Here is a 19,662-nt window from a genome sequence, read left to right as displayed (position 1 = left end):
TGTTCTACAAATAAAAATGTCTTTCTGGGCTTGGCCTGAAGACTGTCTGCTAGTAAGATCTTTTGATCTTTGTTCATGAAACAACAAAGGATGGAAAAGCTTCTCATGTTCTACCTCCAAAGGCATTTTGCTTCTTCCTCAATTCCCAGAGGCTAGATCTCCGACACTATCAGTGGAGGCTGCTGATAAATCTGTCTTTAGAGGCATATTGCAAATTGGGTGTTACCATGACCACATTTAACTGGCTTGTTTATATTCAGCATAGCAGTGGAGATTAAATACTTAAAAACTTGCTGGTTGGCACAGTTTTTCTAAATGTACAAAAAAGTGGCTTCCCTCCATTTTCCTTAAAACAAAACAAAACCTCCAAACCTTGAGGTTCTTCAGTAAGCTGTCAAATTACTAAACATACTAAATATCCTACATATGATCAGACGGAGGGCGAGGTAGATTTGCATCTTCCTAGACTAATTCAATTGGAGATGCACAGAATAAACCCTCTGTTTATGAAAGTTTTCTTCATCAGATACAATGAATGGACTGGAGGAAACAAAATGGCTAAATGGGGCAACCAACCAACCAGAATAGCTTGGGGGCAACCAACACAGGTTCATCAGTGGCAGGTCCTGTCAGACCAACCTGGTGGCCTTCTATGATCAGATCACCAAATCTTTAGAAGGTAGCAGTACATATAGTCTTCCTGGACTTTCGGAAGGCATTCAACACTGTCTCACCCCGTTCTCATTAAGAAACTGGGGGACTGTGGTGTCGACACCCACACAGTCAATTGGGTCACTAACAGGCTGGAGGGCCGCACCCAGAGAGTGGTGGTAGATGGGTCATTTTCAACCTGGGCACCGCACTTCAAGAGGGATGTGGACAACATGGAGAGGGTCCAGAGGAGGGCCACTTGCATGATCAGGGGGCAGCAGGGCAGGCCTTAAGAGGAGAGGTTATGGGACCTGAACCTGTTCAGCCTCCACAAGAAAAGGCTGAGGGGGGATCTTGTGGCCTGTTACAAACTAGTCAGGGGGGATCAGCAGGCACTAGGGAAGTCCTTGTTCCCCCAAGCACTACCAGGAGTGACCAGGAATAATGGTCACAAGCTGGCAGAGGGTAGATTTAGGTTAGATATCAGGAGGCGCTACTTCACGGTCAGGGCAGCTAGGATCTGGAACCAACTTCCAAGCGAAGAGGTGCTGGCTCCTACCCTGGGGGTCTTTAAGAGGAGGCTAGATGTACACCTTGCTGGAGTCATTTGGCCCCAGTACTCTTTCCTGCCGTGGCAGGGGGTCGGACTAGATGATCTACTCAGGTCCCTTCCGACCCTAGAAACTATGAAACTATGAAAGCTCTAATTAAATACCAAGGGTAGGGAAAAAGGTAAGAAAAAGAAGGGGGCACTGCTGAGAGAAAGGTAAGCTGGATAGAAGGGAGAAAAACAAAGTGGTTAACCCAATAAGGGACATAGTTTATAACTAATTCAAGTAATGTGATAAGAATCCATAGTCTTAGCTGAGATGACGAGCAAGCAACCTTTTTCAGGCTGCAGGTCAGAACAACCCAGCTCCTCTCTATTGTGGACCAGGTGACTTTTTAGCATCATGTCAAGGCTGGTAGGGGACTTTTCCAGTGCCCCTATTGGAGCCATGCATCTCGGAGCTGTGCCTGTGCTGGGACTGCTTTTCCGAGTTGCCTGCTTCTGGTCTGGGGTGTGAGGGTAGCCTTCAGCCAAAGCAGGGCTGGACTGGGCAAGGAAAGGGAGGCAGGGAGAAACAGAAGCAGCATGGAAGCAGCTTCCAGCTACCTGGCTCTGATGCCACTGTTGCTTCCAGGCCCTCCCCCTGCAAATCTTCAGTTTCGTTGTGGGCTGTACATCACCAATTCCTGGTTTAGGCTATAGTTCAGGGGTAGGCAACGTTTTTTGGTCGGAGTGCTGAAAAAACCACGATATCTACCTTGGAAAGTGCCAGAGTGCTGGCATACCAGAAAAACAAAATGGGTTGGGGGGAGGGTACATGGCAGGACACGCTGCATATTAGTGCATTTAATCATCATAAATGTTGCCTTTGTTGTGTATTCCTTTTTTGTTGAGCATGTTGCAATTACAGAGAGAGGAAAAAAGAGACAAATAAGAGAAAGAGGAGAGGAAAAAAGAGAAAAAGATAAAGAAAAAGGAGAGCAGAGAAAGAACCAGACATGCATGCGCACACAAAGAACCATGTGCACAAACAGAGAACCAGAACAGACACATGCACACAAACATCCAGAACCAGACACGTGTGCGCATACAGATGCACAGAACTAGACAGAGGCAGACAGACATACAGAACCAGATGTGCTCTGGCTCCTGGGATCAGGCTCCTAGGCTACTGTACAATGTCCAACCCAACAATGCCATGGTCCCACCAGAGCCCCTGTGCTTCCTGCAGGAGCCAGCCCTCAGGCTACAGCGTAGCTGGCTGAGGCCCTGGCTTGGAGCCTGCCCATTAGCCAGCCCACCCACCCACCCCACACAGCTAAGTCCACAAAAGGTTCAGTGCTCCTGGCAAGGGGCAGTGCTAGCCTCATCCTGGCTGGGGGCTGGGCTGGGGTTGGGCTTGGAGCAGCTGGGAGTCAGGCAGGCTCAGGTACAAGCCCTGCTGCAAGCAGCCTGGGCTCTGTGGTTGGCAGCAGCTACTAGAGCCTGGGCTGGCTGCAGCCAGGAGGCTGCAAACAGCTGCTCTGGGCTCTGGCATCAGCTCTATACCGACTGGTGTCAACGTGCCTCAGAGCGGACAGTGGGGATAGGGCCTGAGGCAACACAGCCCTCCTGCTGTCTGCTCTGAGGTGCGTGGGCAGTCACCACTGGCATGGAGCTGATGCTGAGCCCAGTGCAGCTGTTTGCAGCTTGCCTGCTGCATCTGCCCAGAGCCCAGGCTGGCTACAAACATCTGCGCTGGGCTCTGGAGCCCAGTCATGAGCTCTGTGCCGGCAACAGGGAAGAGGCTGGGGTTGTACTTGCCTCGGGCCTCTCCCTCACTGTCTGCTCCAAGGTGCGCATGCACTTGCCAGTACGGAGCTAATGCCAGAGCCCAGAGCAGATGTTCTCAGCCTCCTGGCTGCAACCAGCCCAGGCTCTGGGTAGCTGCTACCAACCGTGGAGCCCTGTCTGCTTGCAGCTGCCCAGCCACCTGCTGGGAGCAGCCTGGACTTCGTGGCTGGCAGCAGCTGCCTAGAGCCCAGGCTGGTGGTGGCATGTCAAGCAAAATGGCCTCGCATGCCATGCTCGGCACACGTGTCAGGGGTTGCTGACTCCTGCAATAGTTAATCAAATCCAGTCTGTCATTGATTTCCTGTTCCAAAATGTTCTGTTTAAAGTTGTTTTTAAAGTTTTATTATCTAAGAAGAGCCCTTCTGGTGTCAGAGTTATCAGTGCAGGTAAATGACCATTGGGTGTTAAATCATTAGTGATGTTTGAAGTATTCAAGCTGGAAACCGTGGGTTACAACCAAAGGGATTCTGTTATCCTTGTCTTGGGGTTGGTATCTTGGCAGATTGCAATATGGTCTTTGTTGGGGTCTCAACACAGACCATGTTATCACCAGACCAAATAACAGGTTATAACTTCTGAGGTTCATTTACCTGTACTGCTGCCAACATTATATATGTAGGGACTTACTCAAATTGCAGTTTCATGGAAATTGCTTAATTTGGTATTACCCCCATTAAAAACAAAAAAAACCTTACTGAAAATAAAATTCTGGCTCTCCAATGGGAGCTGATATTTTTCAGGGCCTTTGCAGACTGGCTGCGTAGCTTGCTGGGGGAAAAGGAGATTGGAGAGGGGGTTGGCTTGAAGGGAAGTCCAAGATGGCTGCCACCGCGACCCTCACCACTGATTGGCTGAGAGGGCTGCCTGTCATGCAGCCCCACTACTCTCCACCAATCAGTGTCAGGGGGTGGGGCCATATTACAGATAGCCCTCGCAGCTAGTCAGAGGCATAAGCCTGCAACACTGGTGGCCAGCCCTGCAGTCTTCCTGCGAAATCAGCTGGCTGCCTCCTCAAGTTGGGTCGGGCCCTACATATAGCGCATCGTCTTCTTAGTGCCCCTCTGCTGTCTACGTTAGACGGACAGGACAGTGAATGAACACTGATCTGACATCAGCACCAGAAAAACAGACAAGCCTGAGACTGAATACTTTAACCTCTCTGGACTTTCCATACAGACCTCTTGAGTTGCTGTTCTTAGACAACAAAACTTTAAAAATGAAATTCAACAAGAAATTAGGGAAGAAGAAATTGTGCGCAGACTGGATTGTTAAGGATAGTGTAAACTGATGGTGATCAAACTTTTCTTTCCGGCGCGGATGGACAGTGCCCAGTCTCCACAGGCTGGATCCTGGTGCCCAGTGCAGGTGTGGTAGGGCCCCATTTGCTGGGTAGAGAGAGCTGAGGACCATGACCCAGGCCCAATCCAGCCCTGTGAGGAGTAAGGGGGTTGGGGAGTTTGGCAGTGGGGGGTGGGGGGGTGGCTACTGCTCCCCTGCTCTAAAATTTTCCAAACCATGCAGAGACCTGCAGGCCAGATGCTATGGCTCTACAGATTTGCATTTGGCCTGTGGGCTGGAGGTTGCCCCCTGGTCTAAACTAAGGCTACAGATTTGTATCCTTATCCTGTTCTGTAGACTAGTTTTTTGAAGCTCCACATCCCTCAGTGAGTTAACTGCTTGACTTTTCTCTCTCCTACAGACCTTGCCTCTCAGTAGCTCTTTTCCTTTCATCTTTCCTATCCTTTGGATTCAAATCAGAGCTTTCTCTTTAGCAGTTAATGCTTCGTTCAGTCCCTTCACAGTATCTGATGAACGCCTTCTGCTTATGAAAGCTTATGCTGTACATCTCTGATTTAGTTTGGTCTATGAACGTGCAGTGTACCCTGCCTTCAGACTAACATGAGTAGCTACATCTTCCAACTTATGATTTAACATAGTGCATCTGTTTTAGAATTTATCATACTAATTCACAATAAATTTCAGTCAGTTCTGAGTCCCTGGAAGGAGATGGTCAGTTAAGGCAGTTTGCTTTATGATGCTAATATACTTAACAGAAAAACGTGCATTCCCTATCTTTACTGGCTTTCTGTATTTGCAAACAATAGCATATGATGCTATTTGACCTTTAGGAGCATTTCTGACTTTAAGGCTGCTTATCTATAACAAGAAGACAGTAGGTTAGAGAAGAATATTAGCTGGGTAGCTTCAAGGTGACTTGAAAAGAAACATTCCATGTATTTTTGGCAGTATTTGTAGAATAAAAACACTGGCAATGAACACTGTACCAAAACCATATCAACTAAGTTCATCCTTCAAGAAGTGTTGATCCATGAACCGGATCATGGATGGTTTGTTTGACTTGGACTGATGAATGGAAGACAGAGGGCATAGACGAGTGATGCACTGCCTTGGAGGTATGAGTCACCCTTTCCAGTATTTTCAAGCAAGACGTTGAAAAAACAGTGAAGAACAGGCAACCTTGGAAGCTGTGCCTTTTGATAAGTATCTTCCCAAACTTAGTTGTTGCATCATGGCTGAGAAGGAAAAAAGTGTACACTTCTTGGCCTACACAGTACATCTGAGCTTCCCAAAAAAATATAGGTTCTGTATGTGTACTTTGACTTTGCAAATGATACATGCAATCAGAATTGGACATTTTATATAAGGTTCCTATTTGGCATAAATCAACTCTAAATATGAAGGTTTTTTGGTTTTGGTTTTGTTTTTTAAGTACTTTGCACACTTGGCATGATGTGAATAAGATAAAGCATGTGTTTGCACAGTGCAGTTAATTTGCATAACTCATTACCACAGGAAGATGTAGAGGCAGATAGTATATCCAGTTTCAAAAAGAGACCAGATAAATTCATGGATGATAGATCCATGAATAGCTATTAAACAGAAGTCAGGGGTGTATCCTCTGGCACCTTTAAATGAGTGATGGTGGATATTATGAGATGGATCATTCTAGATATACTCTGTTCACATGTTCTTCCTTTTGAAGCATCTATTCCTGCCACTGTCAGATACAGGCTACGGGGTTAGTTTGGCACTTCTTATGGTTTTATGCTGTTGAAACTATGTGTGACAAAACCTTTTGTCATTAGAGACTGTCATAGTACTGGCTGCTTAAAGATTAGCATTGTGCTGGATGCAGCTGTTTAACTTAACGGCATCTTTGCTTTTTATGCATCTGTGTTAGAGAGAGATTGCATGAGCACCCTTCATTTTAGAGATTTATTTTTGTGTAGAAGTAAATCTCATGATTTCTAAATGAGATTATACATGTGCAGCACACAAACACAGGGTTAAGTATGCTGACTCTCTCTATCCTGGGTTTATCTCTCTGTGGGACATGTCTAGTGAAACGATTAATTTCCTTTGTAAATAGCATCTGCTTCTATCCAACAGCAGCTGATTCAAAACATGTATTGCAGCAAACTTTTTCTAAAGCTTTAAATGGCATCCGTGGCCAGTGGTTGGCATGTGTACGTTTATGCTAGGCAGACATCCTCAAACATGCTGCCTAATATGACTGCATTGCTGCTTGTTGGGGGGCCTACCCCACCTGAACCAGCATGTTATGTTTGGGGTATTGCTGCTTAGCACACCAAGACAGTTTAAAAGTGTGTATGCAATCTGGGATATTTCTTCCAAGTTTGTATTCCCAGTAGAAAAACTTACCTGGGGACACGTGAACCAATATTCTATTGCTGAACCCTTAAAGAGCAGAGAGTTGGCAGTGCTGACACTGCAGCCAGGGGGCCCACACTTTTTGGCATGCTCTGCAGCAGGGGTGGGCAAAATGCAGCCCGGGGGGCCGGATGCAGCCTGCCAGGTCATTCTATCTGGCCTGCGGGGCCCCTAAAAATTTAGAAAATTAATATTAATCTGCCCTGGGTTGCCTGTCATGCGGCCCTTGATGGCTTGCTTAAACTCGGTAGGCGGTCCTCTGCCCAAAATAATTGCCCACCCATGCTCTGGAGGCTCCCTCATTCTGCCTGGTGACAGTTGCATCAGGCACAAGGCAGCCCTGATTGGCTGACTCTGAGCTGTCTGAGTCACCTTGCATCTCCTTGCAGTACAATGTAGGAATGTGAAGGGAGCATGTTCTACTCTGTGCTCAACTGGAGCAGCAGAGTCCAATGAGTGACACTGTCAGATGAGGGAGGTGACGAGAGCTGGGATGCGGCAGGACTGTGCTGCGGCTTTTCTCGGAAGAGAACATGTACAGGCATTCACTCTTTCACAAGAGAGTCTCCTGGGAGTGATTTAACCTTGGTTGTTCCCAGGTTATTTTTTTTTCTTAAACCAACCTTTTTTTGCTCTGGGAGAAACATTCAGAACATCTGTACATTTATGGCTTCTACTGGGAAATCGGTGACCCTCCCAAGAGAAACTGAATGTCTGTATGTGGCCTAAGTTTGTAGTACAGACCTAGTTAGTGAGAAGTACCTTTGCCAGTCAAAAAGCCACCAAGGCACAATGTTTATAACACTTTCAAGAGACAGCAAATAGAACTGAGCTTGCCACTGTCTCTGTAGTAAACATGGTGTATTTTAGAGTTGTTGGTTGTAGCTATGTTGGTCTAAGGACATAGGCAAAGTTCTTTGGAGAGATGCAATTTGCTAGACCAACTAAATGTTTAGTTCCAATAAAAGATGCATCTCCCCAAAGAACTTTGTCTGCCTGCGTATTTTAGAGGCAGCTGAGCCCAGTGGGTGCCATTACAGCTTGTGCAAGTCGAGAGAATCGCTGGGCCTGTAAGCTAGTTAGCTTTGGAAAGCTCCCTGGGCATGCAATCCCCAGACATCTTATTCCTGTAAAACAGCAAGGCACACTGCCCTCTCAGATTCATAGCAATGTTTTTTGTCTGACATCCTCATTAGTAATTTGTTCTAACATGTTGGAGTTCTGCTTACTTTACAGGCTAATTAAAATTTGAGAGAAAAGAGAGCTACAAACCATGTAACAGTGCCAGGTAAAAGTCCACATAGCAAAATGCCCAACTCTTTCAGCTGTTGTGGGCAAAGAATTCTTGTTGAAACTTTCTAGAGACTGTATTTATCTAAGCTGGGAGCAAAGTTTCTTCTAACAGTGAGAGGAAAAAAAAAATCGGTCATGAAACCTTTTTCCAGCTAATTCTGACTCCATCACATGAGTGTGAATTCTGAATATGCTGCTGTTCCTGTAGCCTCAGGAAAAAGCTCCTGACAGATTGAAATTGCTTATAGCTGCTCACTCAGTCAAGCCTGCATTGGCAAGCGAATTCCATGGATTGCTTAGAATTGTTGGCAGCCCTGTAAGGGTGTTTTCCTTATTAAAATTAACAGCAGGTCTTCTGTTTTTCAGGAAAGCTTTGTAAATCTTGTCTCTGAAAGCAAAATCAGTCGTTGCATTTATAGCTGGGTACATGGAGGGACGGTGTTCACTAACCATGTTCAAATTAGTCAAACACAAGCAATTCAAAATAATATACATCTCGGCAATCTTCCACTCCTCCCCCAAAGAACTCGTTTTGCTTTGCATTGTGAAATCTACAGTTTACAGAGGAATTCATCCTGGCTCTAGGTTTGTGGGAGTTTTTTGGGTGGGTTTTTAACATAAAAAGCCCTTGATAATTGTGGGGCTCAAAATGGCATGCAGCATGTTTTGAAAGGTCTCAAGTTAGATTGTGTAGTTAAGGACAGTTGCTCCTCCTGTAAGGGCAAGTCTCTTATCTACAATCTCCAAAAGAGGTCTTCATGTTGGGGTAATCTGAAACAGAACAGGGTTAATGTAACAATTTTGCAAACCTTTTGGGTATCTAATAATGAACAGAACTGTAAATTCCTGGCGGCACAACAGAAATGTTACGATTGATCTCTTCGATTCATACAATGTGGTTTGTCATTGGGATTAATTTTCTAACCCTAGTGGGGGATGAAATACCGACCAAAGCATGAATTGATGGCAGTCATCTTGGATTCCAATACAACGGCTGCATGCGCTCACTATTTGCCATATTGGCAACATGATTTTTCTGACAGATTGCCCACCCCTCCCTGAAAGATGCTGCTGCTGCTGCTTGTGGCAATGAGTTGCTTGTGTGGCATGATATGTTTACCTTTTTTAACTGTACTACTAAGGACTTTTCATGCAGGTGCCATTCTGTTACACTCTGGTTCCCTGTGTATATGTGGGGCTCTTAGAGAGAGTAAGGAGGCGGGTAGTGCAGTGATTTCAGAGTGCTGATGGCATCCAACTGTCTCTCTTGCTTAGTGTTAAGAAATAAGAGTCCATGCCTCAACCGGCATTTAGTTGAGACTGGGGCACGGTAAGCCCTGAGTTGGAGGTACTGTTGGTGCCTTGCAGGGAGGATGTCTTCCACTAGTTAGTTGCAACTTGAGCATTTATTAGATCTTTGATACTGCTGCTGTACAACATTTCAACAATAGCTAATAAAAGATAACCTAGCTATACTTGGGCAGAGGCTTTCCTTTTGCATGCTGACCTTGCTGTTGTTACCCTTTGTCATTTTAGTATCTAGGACTGTGTGTTAAAGTTTGGAGGCTGAAGTTGCAACAGCAGCTTGCCTCATGAGAGAGGATCCTGGTTTTCTCTAGTTTAAAAAAAAATCCCCAATTTTTGGATTTAAAGTAATCCAAAATCCACATTTTTCCATGACCAAAATGAAATGCCATTATGTGTGTGTATGTAGTTTCATTTTAATCATGGAAAAATATGGTTTTCAGGTTACTCTTTTTTTTAACCTGAATATTGGGGGGGGGGGGGTTTGTTTTGTTTTGTTTTGTTTTTACCAGAGAAAACCAGGATCCCTGCTGATGAGGGGGACACAACTTGCTGCAAGTGCATAAACAGCATTCTTGGTTCTGTACTGACTATCACCCTGCCTGTTGGTAGAATTTAAAGGTAGTGATTCTCAACCAGGATGCCATAGGTGTGCAAATGTGATTTAAAAGAGAAACCCAGATAGTTCAAATAGGAATCCATATTTAGGGGTGAATCAATAGAGATTTTTGGGGCCAGTACCAAAAGCTGATTTTTAAGGAGGTATAGCTGCTGATACCAATCTGATGCACAGCTCTTCAGCTGGTAAGTCTGGTGTGCAGGGGTGGGGGGGCAGATCAAGTCCCGTGCGGTGAGCGAGGGAATAGGGATGGAGTAGGGGATGGGTGCTGAACAGAGCTGCAAGTGGCTTGTCCAGTGGGGAGCATGTGCCCCCTGGATCTGCATGGCATGAAGCGGGCTGCAGCTGCAGGCTAGGGTGCGCATGGGACTGAGGGGCGGCTCGTCTGGTGTTTGTCTGGCAGGTCCCATCACTCGTCTGGGAGGAGATAGGCAGGCATGTGTCCCCAGATTTGCCCAGCTGGGAAGAACCTGGCCCCCCTAGCCAGCCCCCCCACCCCCACCCTCGATGCTGTCCTAAGTGAGCAGCAACAGGAGCTGTCAGACGAGCACTGGACAAGCTGCACCTCCGTCCCACCCCCACCTTGGCTGGGCAGCCCCATCCCCACACCCTCCCTCACTGCAGGGGCCTTGATCTGCCCCCCCATGCCACTGCCCTTCTACCACACCAGATTTACCAGCTGCCCACAGCAATCCATGCTACTGGCTCTGCTGTTCGCTGCCCCTGCACTGTGGCTGTGATCCTACACAGGCATTTATCGGACAAATTTTCGGCCACATCGGGCCGATTTCTGATGCAGAAAACTTTGTTTATATCAGTGCCGATCCAATATTGGACTGATGTATCGGTGCACCTCTATCCATAATGTTAAAAACATTCTGATCTGTTGTGGTCTCTGAGTTCTTTGCAGCAGAAAAAATGCTCTATTATTTTTCCATAGTCAAAAAAACAAATCAAAACTAAAAAGATTTTCTAAAGGGTGTCTTGAGTCTAAAAAGTTTGAGCGCCACTGGTTTATGGTGATGTTCCTGAGCTCTGAAGCACCCAGTGGCCCAAAACCTCTGTATCTCAAATAGTGCCTCTCTTCCATGGTACCCCTGCTGTGAGGTCAGTAGCACCCTTTGAACTGGGTTCTTTGAACAAGCCCTTGTATTTTTTAAAAAAAACAACAAAAGCAAACAAACTGAAGCTGCTGGCAAGGTATAATCTGTAAGGGCCAGGGGACACTGAAATGTGCTTCTTGTTCTTTGATCCAGAGCAGCCTGATTTGATGCCACTCCAGTGCCACACACAGGCCTTCTGCTTGATAGGGAAGTTATGTGTTTTTTAGAGGTAAGAGGTATTTTAACTGTTCTTTGCTGTCTGTTAGTTGAGGTAAATCCTCTGCTGGAGTATATAGTAGAGTCCATATTTATTAGTCCAAAATGATACTCTGAGTGGTTGTGTTGTCATGGTCTTAGAGCTTTTGTAAGGTCCTTTTCTTTAAATATACCATTAATAGGGGTGGAATATCTGTTGGTAACTTGTTCTATACCCCAAGTCCCTAAAATCCCTCAGAGCTAAAAATATTCTCCCTTGTTCTTTTACTTTTTACCCTGGGGTTTTTCTTGATGCATTGTCTTGTGCGGAGTATAGATACCTTGCAGGTCAGGGTCCTGACCAGCTGGTGGCTTTGATGATGGAAAGGAGAGAGCCAGCAGAGGGACTACAGAACAGAGGTTTGTATGGCGTATAACAGGTGTGGAATCATAACCTGGAGCCTCTAAACTGGGTTCACCTTTAACCCTCAGGGACACTGCAGCCTAGTAGCAAGATAACTAATATGTAGATTGCTACAAACCTTTATCCAAGAAGAAATGTTTAGTCTCTTAACCAGCTGAAGATGGATGATGTCAGCATTGTAGTTGCCCAGTTAGAATTTGTGAAGCCCTAAGGCTTCATCTTATTCTAAAATGGGGCTAGAGATCTGGAATGAAAAAGAGGTGTCAGTATCTAAGCAGCTCTTTGGACCTTTTCAAAACCCAACCAACATCACTTCAGCTTTTCCTGGGTTTTGTTTGAACCAACTCTTCTTCCAATTAAATGAATTGATCTCTTTCAAGCATTGAGACATTTTTGTGATGAAGCTGGGAACAGGCAGCTTAATTAAAGGAGACTGCCTTCCTCATGTAAGCAGAGTCAAATGTGCGGATGGAACTGGTGAACTGTGACATTGCCCTGTTGAATAGTAGTTAGGGAAACTGATTGTTTTAATGTTCGCTCACATCTCCAAAATGGCTTGGCCTACAAATTCCAGATCACTTAGCCTTGCATTTAACTTATGAAGAGGAGAAAGCAGGCGTGCAAGCAGGAGAAGTGCACCATTATAAATTCTTACTTGTGATACCATATCTTTATGGCCCATGTTAAGGTAAGTGCAGAAAGTACTAATGTGGCATTTGTTAGACAGTTATATAAAATGGAGAGACATACCCTCCTCACGCCATGCATCTGGGTCCATGAGGACAGGTTTCCTTAAGCGTTCCTGGGGATAACTGTTCTGGCATGGTTTAGTACCCACCGAGGTGTTGGGGCTTAAAGCCCACTTTATGGAAATGGGAGGCTCCTCCCTAGCTCGCTCCTGGAGCCATATAGCTGAGGGCAGGTGAAACTTGGGGGCATCTGAACCCCAAGCCTCTGGCCTTGGGCCTGCATGTAGGATGTCTGCCAAAAGACTTTGGAAATATCTGAAGCCTCTGGTGGGGGTGTAGGATGTTTGCCGGTTGATGGGCCACTTAGTAGTTCTGGACTGACTTATGGATTTGGACTTGATTTGGCTTGGAACACAAAAAAATTCTTTAAAAAAAATGTAAATTAAATTATATAAAAAAAACAAAACACCCAAGAGTAGTCAGTTTTGGGGCTCAGATTTCCCTACATACAAATGAGATGAGGGGAAAGTTTATATGATTGTATGGCTGTAAATCAGTTGAAATAATAGTGAGTAGTTAAGGTCTTGGCATATTGGAAATTGGCTAGGTAGAAGATTAAATGAATTGATTCTGTTCAGAACAGCTAGTTTTTGTGTTTTCAGATAAACAAGAATTATAGAATTCTCAGAAATATAAATGCGTTGTGGAACTCTTTATGCTACTACCTCTTAATATTTAATTTCCTGAACTACTTATATTACAGAACTTTAAACTAATCCAACTGGTTATTAAAAGGTCACTGTTCTAGCAGCACTTGATCGTCAGGAGTTCATACGTTTATTTTGCAAAGGAAAACACAAAACTGGAATATATTAAATCTACTAATTAAATATTAAAATAACATATTTACAGTTTCATGATACAATACATGAAGCTATTTCCACAGAAACTAGAATAATATTGTGTCTAATTTAAGAATCAAGCTTGTGAATTACTCTCTTCAAATCAAAATGTATCTGTGTCGTAATAAGCCCTTCCGAGCTCTGATGTGACCGTTTTTCATAGAATTTCAAATATTCCTGTATAGTGCTGTTTTAGATGTAATGAAAAATCCCAGTAGTAGGTTACGTTCACTGTCACTGTGACATCGGTAGCTCATCCATACAAATTTAAGTAACCAAAGAAAAACAATGTTACTTCAAATTACAATTTTCTAGAAAGTAAGTTACAGCAGCAAACTCTTTATAAGGAAATGGTTTTCAAGTATGCTATCGAGTACAGTGCATAAGTTAGTGTGGTGAAATATGGCATGGTAACTGAAAAAGTCATCTTGTGGAAATAACAAGCTTAGGTCAAGTGTATAATAACTATGGATCACAGTTGGTAGTAATGGATGTTGGTGGGCTTCTGTTGTCTAAAATGTAGTAAATCATTTACTGTACAATACAAAGGTAGTAAAACATTCCTGCATGAAGAGTTACTGCGTTTAGTGCCCTTCAGAATTCTAATTATGGCTCAATGTTAAAGTTTCCATTTTCGGTGTCAATCAAAAGCAAGAGCCCATGCTTCAAAAAAAAAAAGGGGGGAGGGTGGTATTTATAGGAATACAGTATTGCTGTGGGTCTGTTTGTGATTTTTCTAACTCTTAAGTCTTGTGGGGAAAAGGCTTGGGGGAAAATAACTCTTGAAAAATGGTCTTGAAGTATTGCATTTAACTGTCCTTTCCAGAGATAATGTTCTATTTCCTGATTCAGAAAAGTCCATAATTCTTTTTTTTTTCTTCTCCCCCACCTCCCTAAAATATATTTCATGTAACAGAATTAAGCTTATAATTGAGTGTTAAAGTCTTACAATATCCAGATGGGGTTTGTGTTGGTGCCTTTGGCATTACAGCTTTCAGACGGTCCCAAAAGGCACTTGACATTTAGATATCCTAAGCTTGACTCATTTTAGCAAACTGTACTGGAAACCAATTTTCCTTTAGGTTTTTCCCTATAGAATGGCTGGTAATGCTTCTCCAAGCTGGCCTGCTGCTATTTCTTATAACCTTGGACTTTTTAGTTTGTAAAAATAGTTCTTTAAAACAGGCCTGTCCATCATTCATACAGCCAGGGGCCCAACACAGCACTGGTATGCAGCCCTCAAGTCGTATACCACATGCACAGAATGCTGTGGAGGGCAGCTTTCCACCCTCCCTTGGCAGTGCCAGCAGGACAGGCAGCTGCTGGGGCCTGTGGGGTGCATGCAGCCCCTCTCAGGCTACTAATTGAAGAGTTCTACTTTATGCCATCGGTCATAAATTGCTTATTCAAGTAATTGTTGTATATTGGGTCTCGCTTGCTTGCTGACTTTGGGAGTCTTGGGTATTCTAAACAGAAATATAAAGAAATAATAATAAAAAAAAAAAATTCTCTTTGCCCCTGCATTAAAATACTTGTCAAACAAGAACTAAGAAGTACAAGTCCATGAAAACTGCTAACAGTTAGTCTCTAATCATTCCTGTCTACAGTATCTTTTACTGCATTCCTAGTTGCTAATCATTAAATAGAAATATGTAATCTGCAGAATTCCAGGGATCCCAGTGATTAGCATATGACTCATCCTCTTTTTTTAAGCGCTTTCTAAAAATGTTCAGAAAGTATTAACTTTTTCCCCTCCGTTATTTGAAATAGGTGGAATATATGTTGGTAGCTTTTGATCATGAAAATAAGAAAGTGCGTTTGTTGCTAACTGGAGAAGACGTTCTTCATACTCTGCAAGAGAAGGGGGAAAGAATTAACCCCAAGTAAGTAGCAGTTTCCTTCCATCCCCCACCCTTGGTGTTGCACAGAACTGAATTTACTTACAGCGGTTTACCCTTCAGATCTGCATTTAGTCAAATTCAATGGCACAGCTATGTTTTTGAATGTTTCTATATTCCAGCCTTCATGGAGATGCGATTTCAGTAAACACTGCTTTCAGGATAGTCTAGAACAGGGCAGGAATATGGCAGTGTAGCTGCAAACCCCTCCACCCCCCTTTTGGCTGTCTGCTATATGCCTACTGAGCTTTCTGAGCTTCTGCTCTGGCTGGAAGCTCTGAGTTTACCTGCCGATTTGGCATGGGATCTGGCTGGAGCCCCTGTTTTACACGGCTCTGGAGCCCGTGGGTTATGTCGCTGCTGTTCACCCTTACTTCCTGTACCCTTTCTGCCCCCTACCCTTCAAACTACAGTGGCAGGGGAAAATAGGGGATGAATAACAGTGGTGTCTTATACCCAGGGCTCCTGAGGTGCATGAAAGATGAGGCTGAGCTCTGCCATTGCTCATCCTGTCTTGTTTCTTCTGCTGCTGAATTGAGGGGTGGAGGAAGAGAGAAAAGGGGAGTGGTATCAGGAGTGGTGCTCACCCCCTAGGCTGCAGAGCCATGCAAAAGTAGCAACTCCAACCAGAGCCTGCACCAACCAGCTGATGAGCTCAGAGAGCTCTTTGGCATCCAGAATCACAATGTGGGGAGTTTAGTTGTATGGTGCATATATGGTGAAGACACCCCTTCCCATGATCCTAGATCTGCCTTGTAGGCTTCTGGGCTGCCTTAAAACATGCCTTCAGGAAATGTCAGATTTAAGGTTGTCTCTGCTTCCCTTAATTTGCACCTCCTTGTGCCATAAGCATTAATACAACAGTTTCTTTAGCTACAAGATCACCAGACTTCTTACTCAGTGCTCTGGGGATAAATCAGAATTATGTAATTAAGATATTTGTCCCTAGGAATCATTAGTCCTGGAGAACTGGATTCAGTTTCTTCCTGTATGATGCATGGCAAGTCACTTAAAACTAAAATGTTCACATTTGGCCACTGTTTGCAAATTTGCAGTTACTTGTTTTCTGGGTGTTGAGATGAGAAATCTAAGCTACAGCTGTAGTAGCTAGATACAAAGCATCATTGCATGTTTAGCACTCTAAAAAAATGAAGCTTTAAATGTTTCAAGTAGAATCTCCAAATTAGAGGATGTTCTTGACAGTTTTGGCCTTCCCCTGGAAAAGTCTCTAACTGATTTCCCTTTCTGTCATGTGAAGTGAGGCCTTATGGCAGAGGTGGGCAATTATTTTGGGCAGACGGCCATTTACTGTGTTTTGGCAAGCCATTGAGGACTGCGTGACAGGCAGCCAGGGGCAGATAAATATTAACTTCCTAAATTGTTTAGGGGCCCTGCAGGCGGGGTGGAATGGCCTGGTGGGCCGCATCTGGCCCTCGGGCAGCATTCTGCCTACCCCTACCTTACAGTCAGTGAGGGTAGAAAGAAATTTTGAATGACTACCCATTCTATGAAAGAAGCAGGGGAGAAGAACAGCAGGTGATAACAACTAAAAACTGTCGTAGTGGTTTTGTATGAGAGAGACAAAGGAAGCTTACACAGACAACCTGAATAATGGCACATCCAATTTTTTGAGTGCTTCTATTTACAGCCTAAGTCATCTTTTAACATAGCTTTTGAATATAGATTCCTAATTAAAACAAGCATGCATGCAAGCCTCCCCTCCTCCTTCCAGCCCCCCGCAGCTGCCCATATTGATCTCTAGTTGGGTCATTGGCAAGATTCATCCATAAGGGTAAGTCTGTATGATGCACTGCGTGAATTGCAAAGCCAGAGCCAACTTGATCCCAGCTAGAAACGGCATAGCTACAAAATCAGCCACATATTCCTGAAACAGATGCTTCACATGCAAAATTTCAGCCTGAGTGATTCAAGTTTGCCAAAGTAATAAATTACTAATAGGGTCTCAAGGTAGAAAATATTAGGTAGCTTTATCTATTAGCACCACTGCCAGCCCTGCCTAGAATAAAACTTAGTTGCAATGACACAGTCTTTAGAAATGAGAATGTAGCTTTTACGTTTCACACACTGCAAGAAGGATACTCTGAAGTTTCTAATTCTATTGAACATTTAATAGACTTTGGAGGTATATGACCATTCCTTCTTATTATTTCTATAATTCATACATACTAATCCATCTCTTTTGCAGTTGCATAAATATTTAAACTAGGCTGTCCTTTTATTAAAGCCACCCAACACTCTGGCGACCAGAGTATGGAAGGTATATGATTGAAGGGACACCTGGGCAGCCATATGGAGGAACAATGTCTGAATTCAACACTGTACAAGACAACATGAGGAAACGGCGACTGGAAGCTGCTTCTGTACTGAAAGAAAATGAGGCTGTTTGCACTGTAACATCATTTCCAAGGTTAGACTGTGTGTTTTGTCTGAGTCATGCTTGCATAACAAGGGTGTGCTGAATAGCCTCATCAAACCTAAAGATCTTTATTATGCGTGTGTTTTCCCCTTGGATTTGAACTTTTGGCATTTTCTAAGTGTTCTACTTGTTGCATGAATCAGTCAGTCAGTGCAGCTAAATTGTATGACTAGATCACATAAAACATTCATTTGTAAAGATTTGAATTTGTACCTCTGTTTTCTTTACAGAAGCCTTTTCCTGCTGCTGTTATGGCTTGTGTATCATCTTTTTACATCTTACAGGCATTTCTAAGCATTCCCTGATAGCTTTGTTACTTCAGTGAATGCTAAACTATTAAATATACATACGTGCATGCATGTATGAGCACGTGCATGCACAACCTGGAGTGTAGTGTATACTCTTTAATTAACATGGCACTATAGATATAACTCTTCCAGGATTCTCCTTTTTTATTTTTTCCCCACTCTGTTTTTTATTAATAAAACTAATTATTTGATCAAAATACATGCAGAAAAGAGAGCTTCTTTGGATGATTTTTTTGTTGAGTTTGGATTTCACAGAAAGATTTGGGAAAGCTTTGAAAACAAAATATTGCAAAAGCACAGAATTGGGATGTGCTGACATAACTTGTTAGGGACTTCTGCTGTGGGATCCTTCTGTCCTTTTTCCTGTTGAATAATTGTAGAAAAAATAAAATATTCAACAAAGATTAAGCCTAACTAGAATATCCGTTTATTATCAACCAGGAGCAATAACACTATGTGATATATCACAGATAAATTATGACCACACAGGAAGATTTGTTAATATGTTCTCTAGTTTAGTGTATCTTGTCAAGCACTAAATGAAAATTATGCTAGGATTTATCTTCCCATAATAAGGAAGCTGGTGCCTAATAAAACGGGGAGAATTCCAGCTCAGTTCCAATTTAGCTTGTATATTTGATTTGTAAGGTAGCAACATAAAAACTGAGAAGCATGTTGTGCCCATTTAACAAACAAATACTTTACTTTCTGATAGAGATGTTATAATTTACCAAAGGTCTTGGAGCATTTCATTGGCCACACTGGAAATAGAGCAAAAGTCTCCTGAAACCTGGCCAGTACTAGGGTCACTGGGTCATCACATTTCACTGCTTTCACAGTTGGAGATCAGTTTTTGAGTTTGCCTAGTTGAACAGACTTTGAGTAGTTACATAACAATAGTATGAAATGTTGCCTTTTAATCGGCTAGTGCAGCCTATAAAATGCAGCTGCAGGACTGAATGCCATACCTCTGCTAAATCTAATTGTTTTTAAGTATTTTGAGGTATGTTTAGCTGTTTGTTTGTATTTGCATGTAGCCAGATTTTCTTTTCACAGCTTATGGGTTAGTTCTAAATAACTATCATCCGCAACATGTGGAGCTGGGAAGTTAAACACACTCACTGTCTCCATCTTCACTGGTGTTACTTTTTAACTGTACTTCAGTTCTTGACAAGCTAGTGTCCAAGAGCGTATTTAGCAAATATACACATAGGGTAACTTCTGCATGTCACTAGCTAAGAGGTGTATGTGGTTGTTGTTTTTGTTTTTAATAGTAGAGCTAATATGACAAATAGGATTCCCTATTCGTTTTCTGAAACCATTTTCATATTATATGGCCCAGATGGAGTAAGGTGTGGAAGATCGAACATTAGACATAGTCCCTTTTAAAAATCATACTTGTGTCTGGAAATGTAATTTATCTTAAACACTTTGTTCTTTTGAAAGTATAGAGTGGAAAATACTATATTGGTTGTACTGAAGTTGGTTCCATTGTTCTCTGCAGTCTGTTTTCCATATTTGTTTAAGTATTTTATACAGTAATGGGAGAAAAGCATTGTTAAGTTGCAAAACCTCAAATTGTCAAGGAGTACTTAGGTCATATGTATCACTTGACACTACTTTGTACTGTCCTGAAATAGCCTAGACTTCATGTTGGCTACAGCCCTTTAACATGATAAACTATTGGGAACACTATTGAAACGTTTTAAAGGGATTTGGAATTAAATCATGCCCTAGGAGAATGATTTAATTAGAGACTATT

General features: G+C 43.2%; 1 protein-coding gene across 2 annotated transcripts in view; it reads left to right on the top strand.

Moving 5' to 3' along the window:
• GCLC (glutamate-cysteine ligase catalytic subunit) overlaps window positions 1-19,662 on the top strand; it is a 58,005-nt gene that overhangs the window by 11,717 nt on the left and 26,626 nt on the right. The window contains exons 2-3 of one of the 2 annotated variants that reach the window (XM_090033807.1): window positions 15,028-15,140; window positions 17,401-17,583. In XM_090033807.1, coding sequence (XP_089889933.1) covers window positions 15,028-15,140; window positions 17,401-17,583 — 296 coding nt within the window. Of the gene's footprint in view, window positions 1-15,027; window positions 15,141-17,361; window positions 17,584-19,662 lie in introns of those variants that run through there. The other variant, XM_090033817.1, reaches the window with a different exon arrangement.

This window comes from Crocodylus siamensis, chromosome 1 (genome assembly GCF_052110815.1).
Source record: "Crocodylus siamensis isolate JL-2025a chromosome 1, ASM5211081v1, whole genome shotgun sequence".
Lineage (NCBI taxonomy): Eukaryota > Metazoa > Chordata > Crocodylia > Crocodylidae > Crocodylus > Crocodylus siamensis.
The sequence above is the reverse complement of the archived record's forward strand: the minus strand, read 5'-3'. Positions and strand labels throughout refer to the sequence as shown.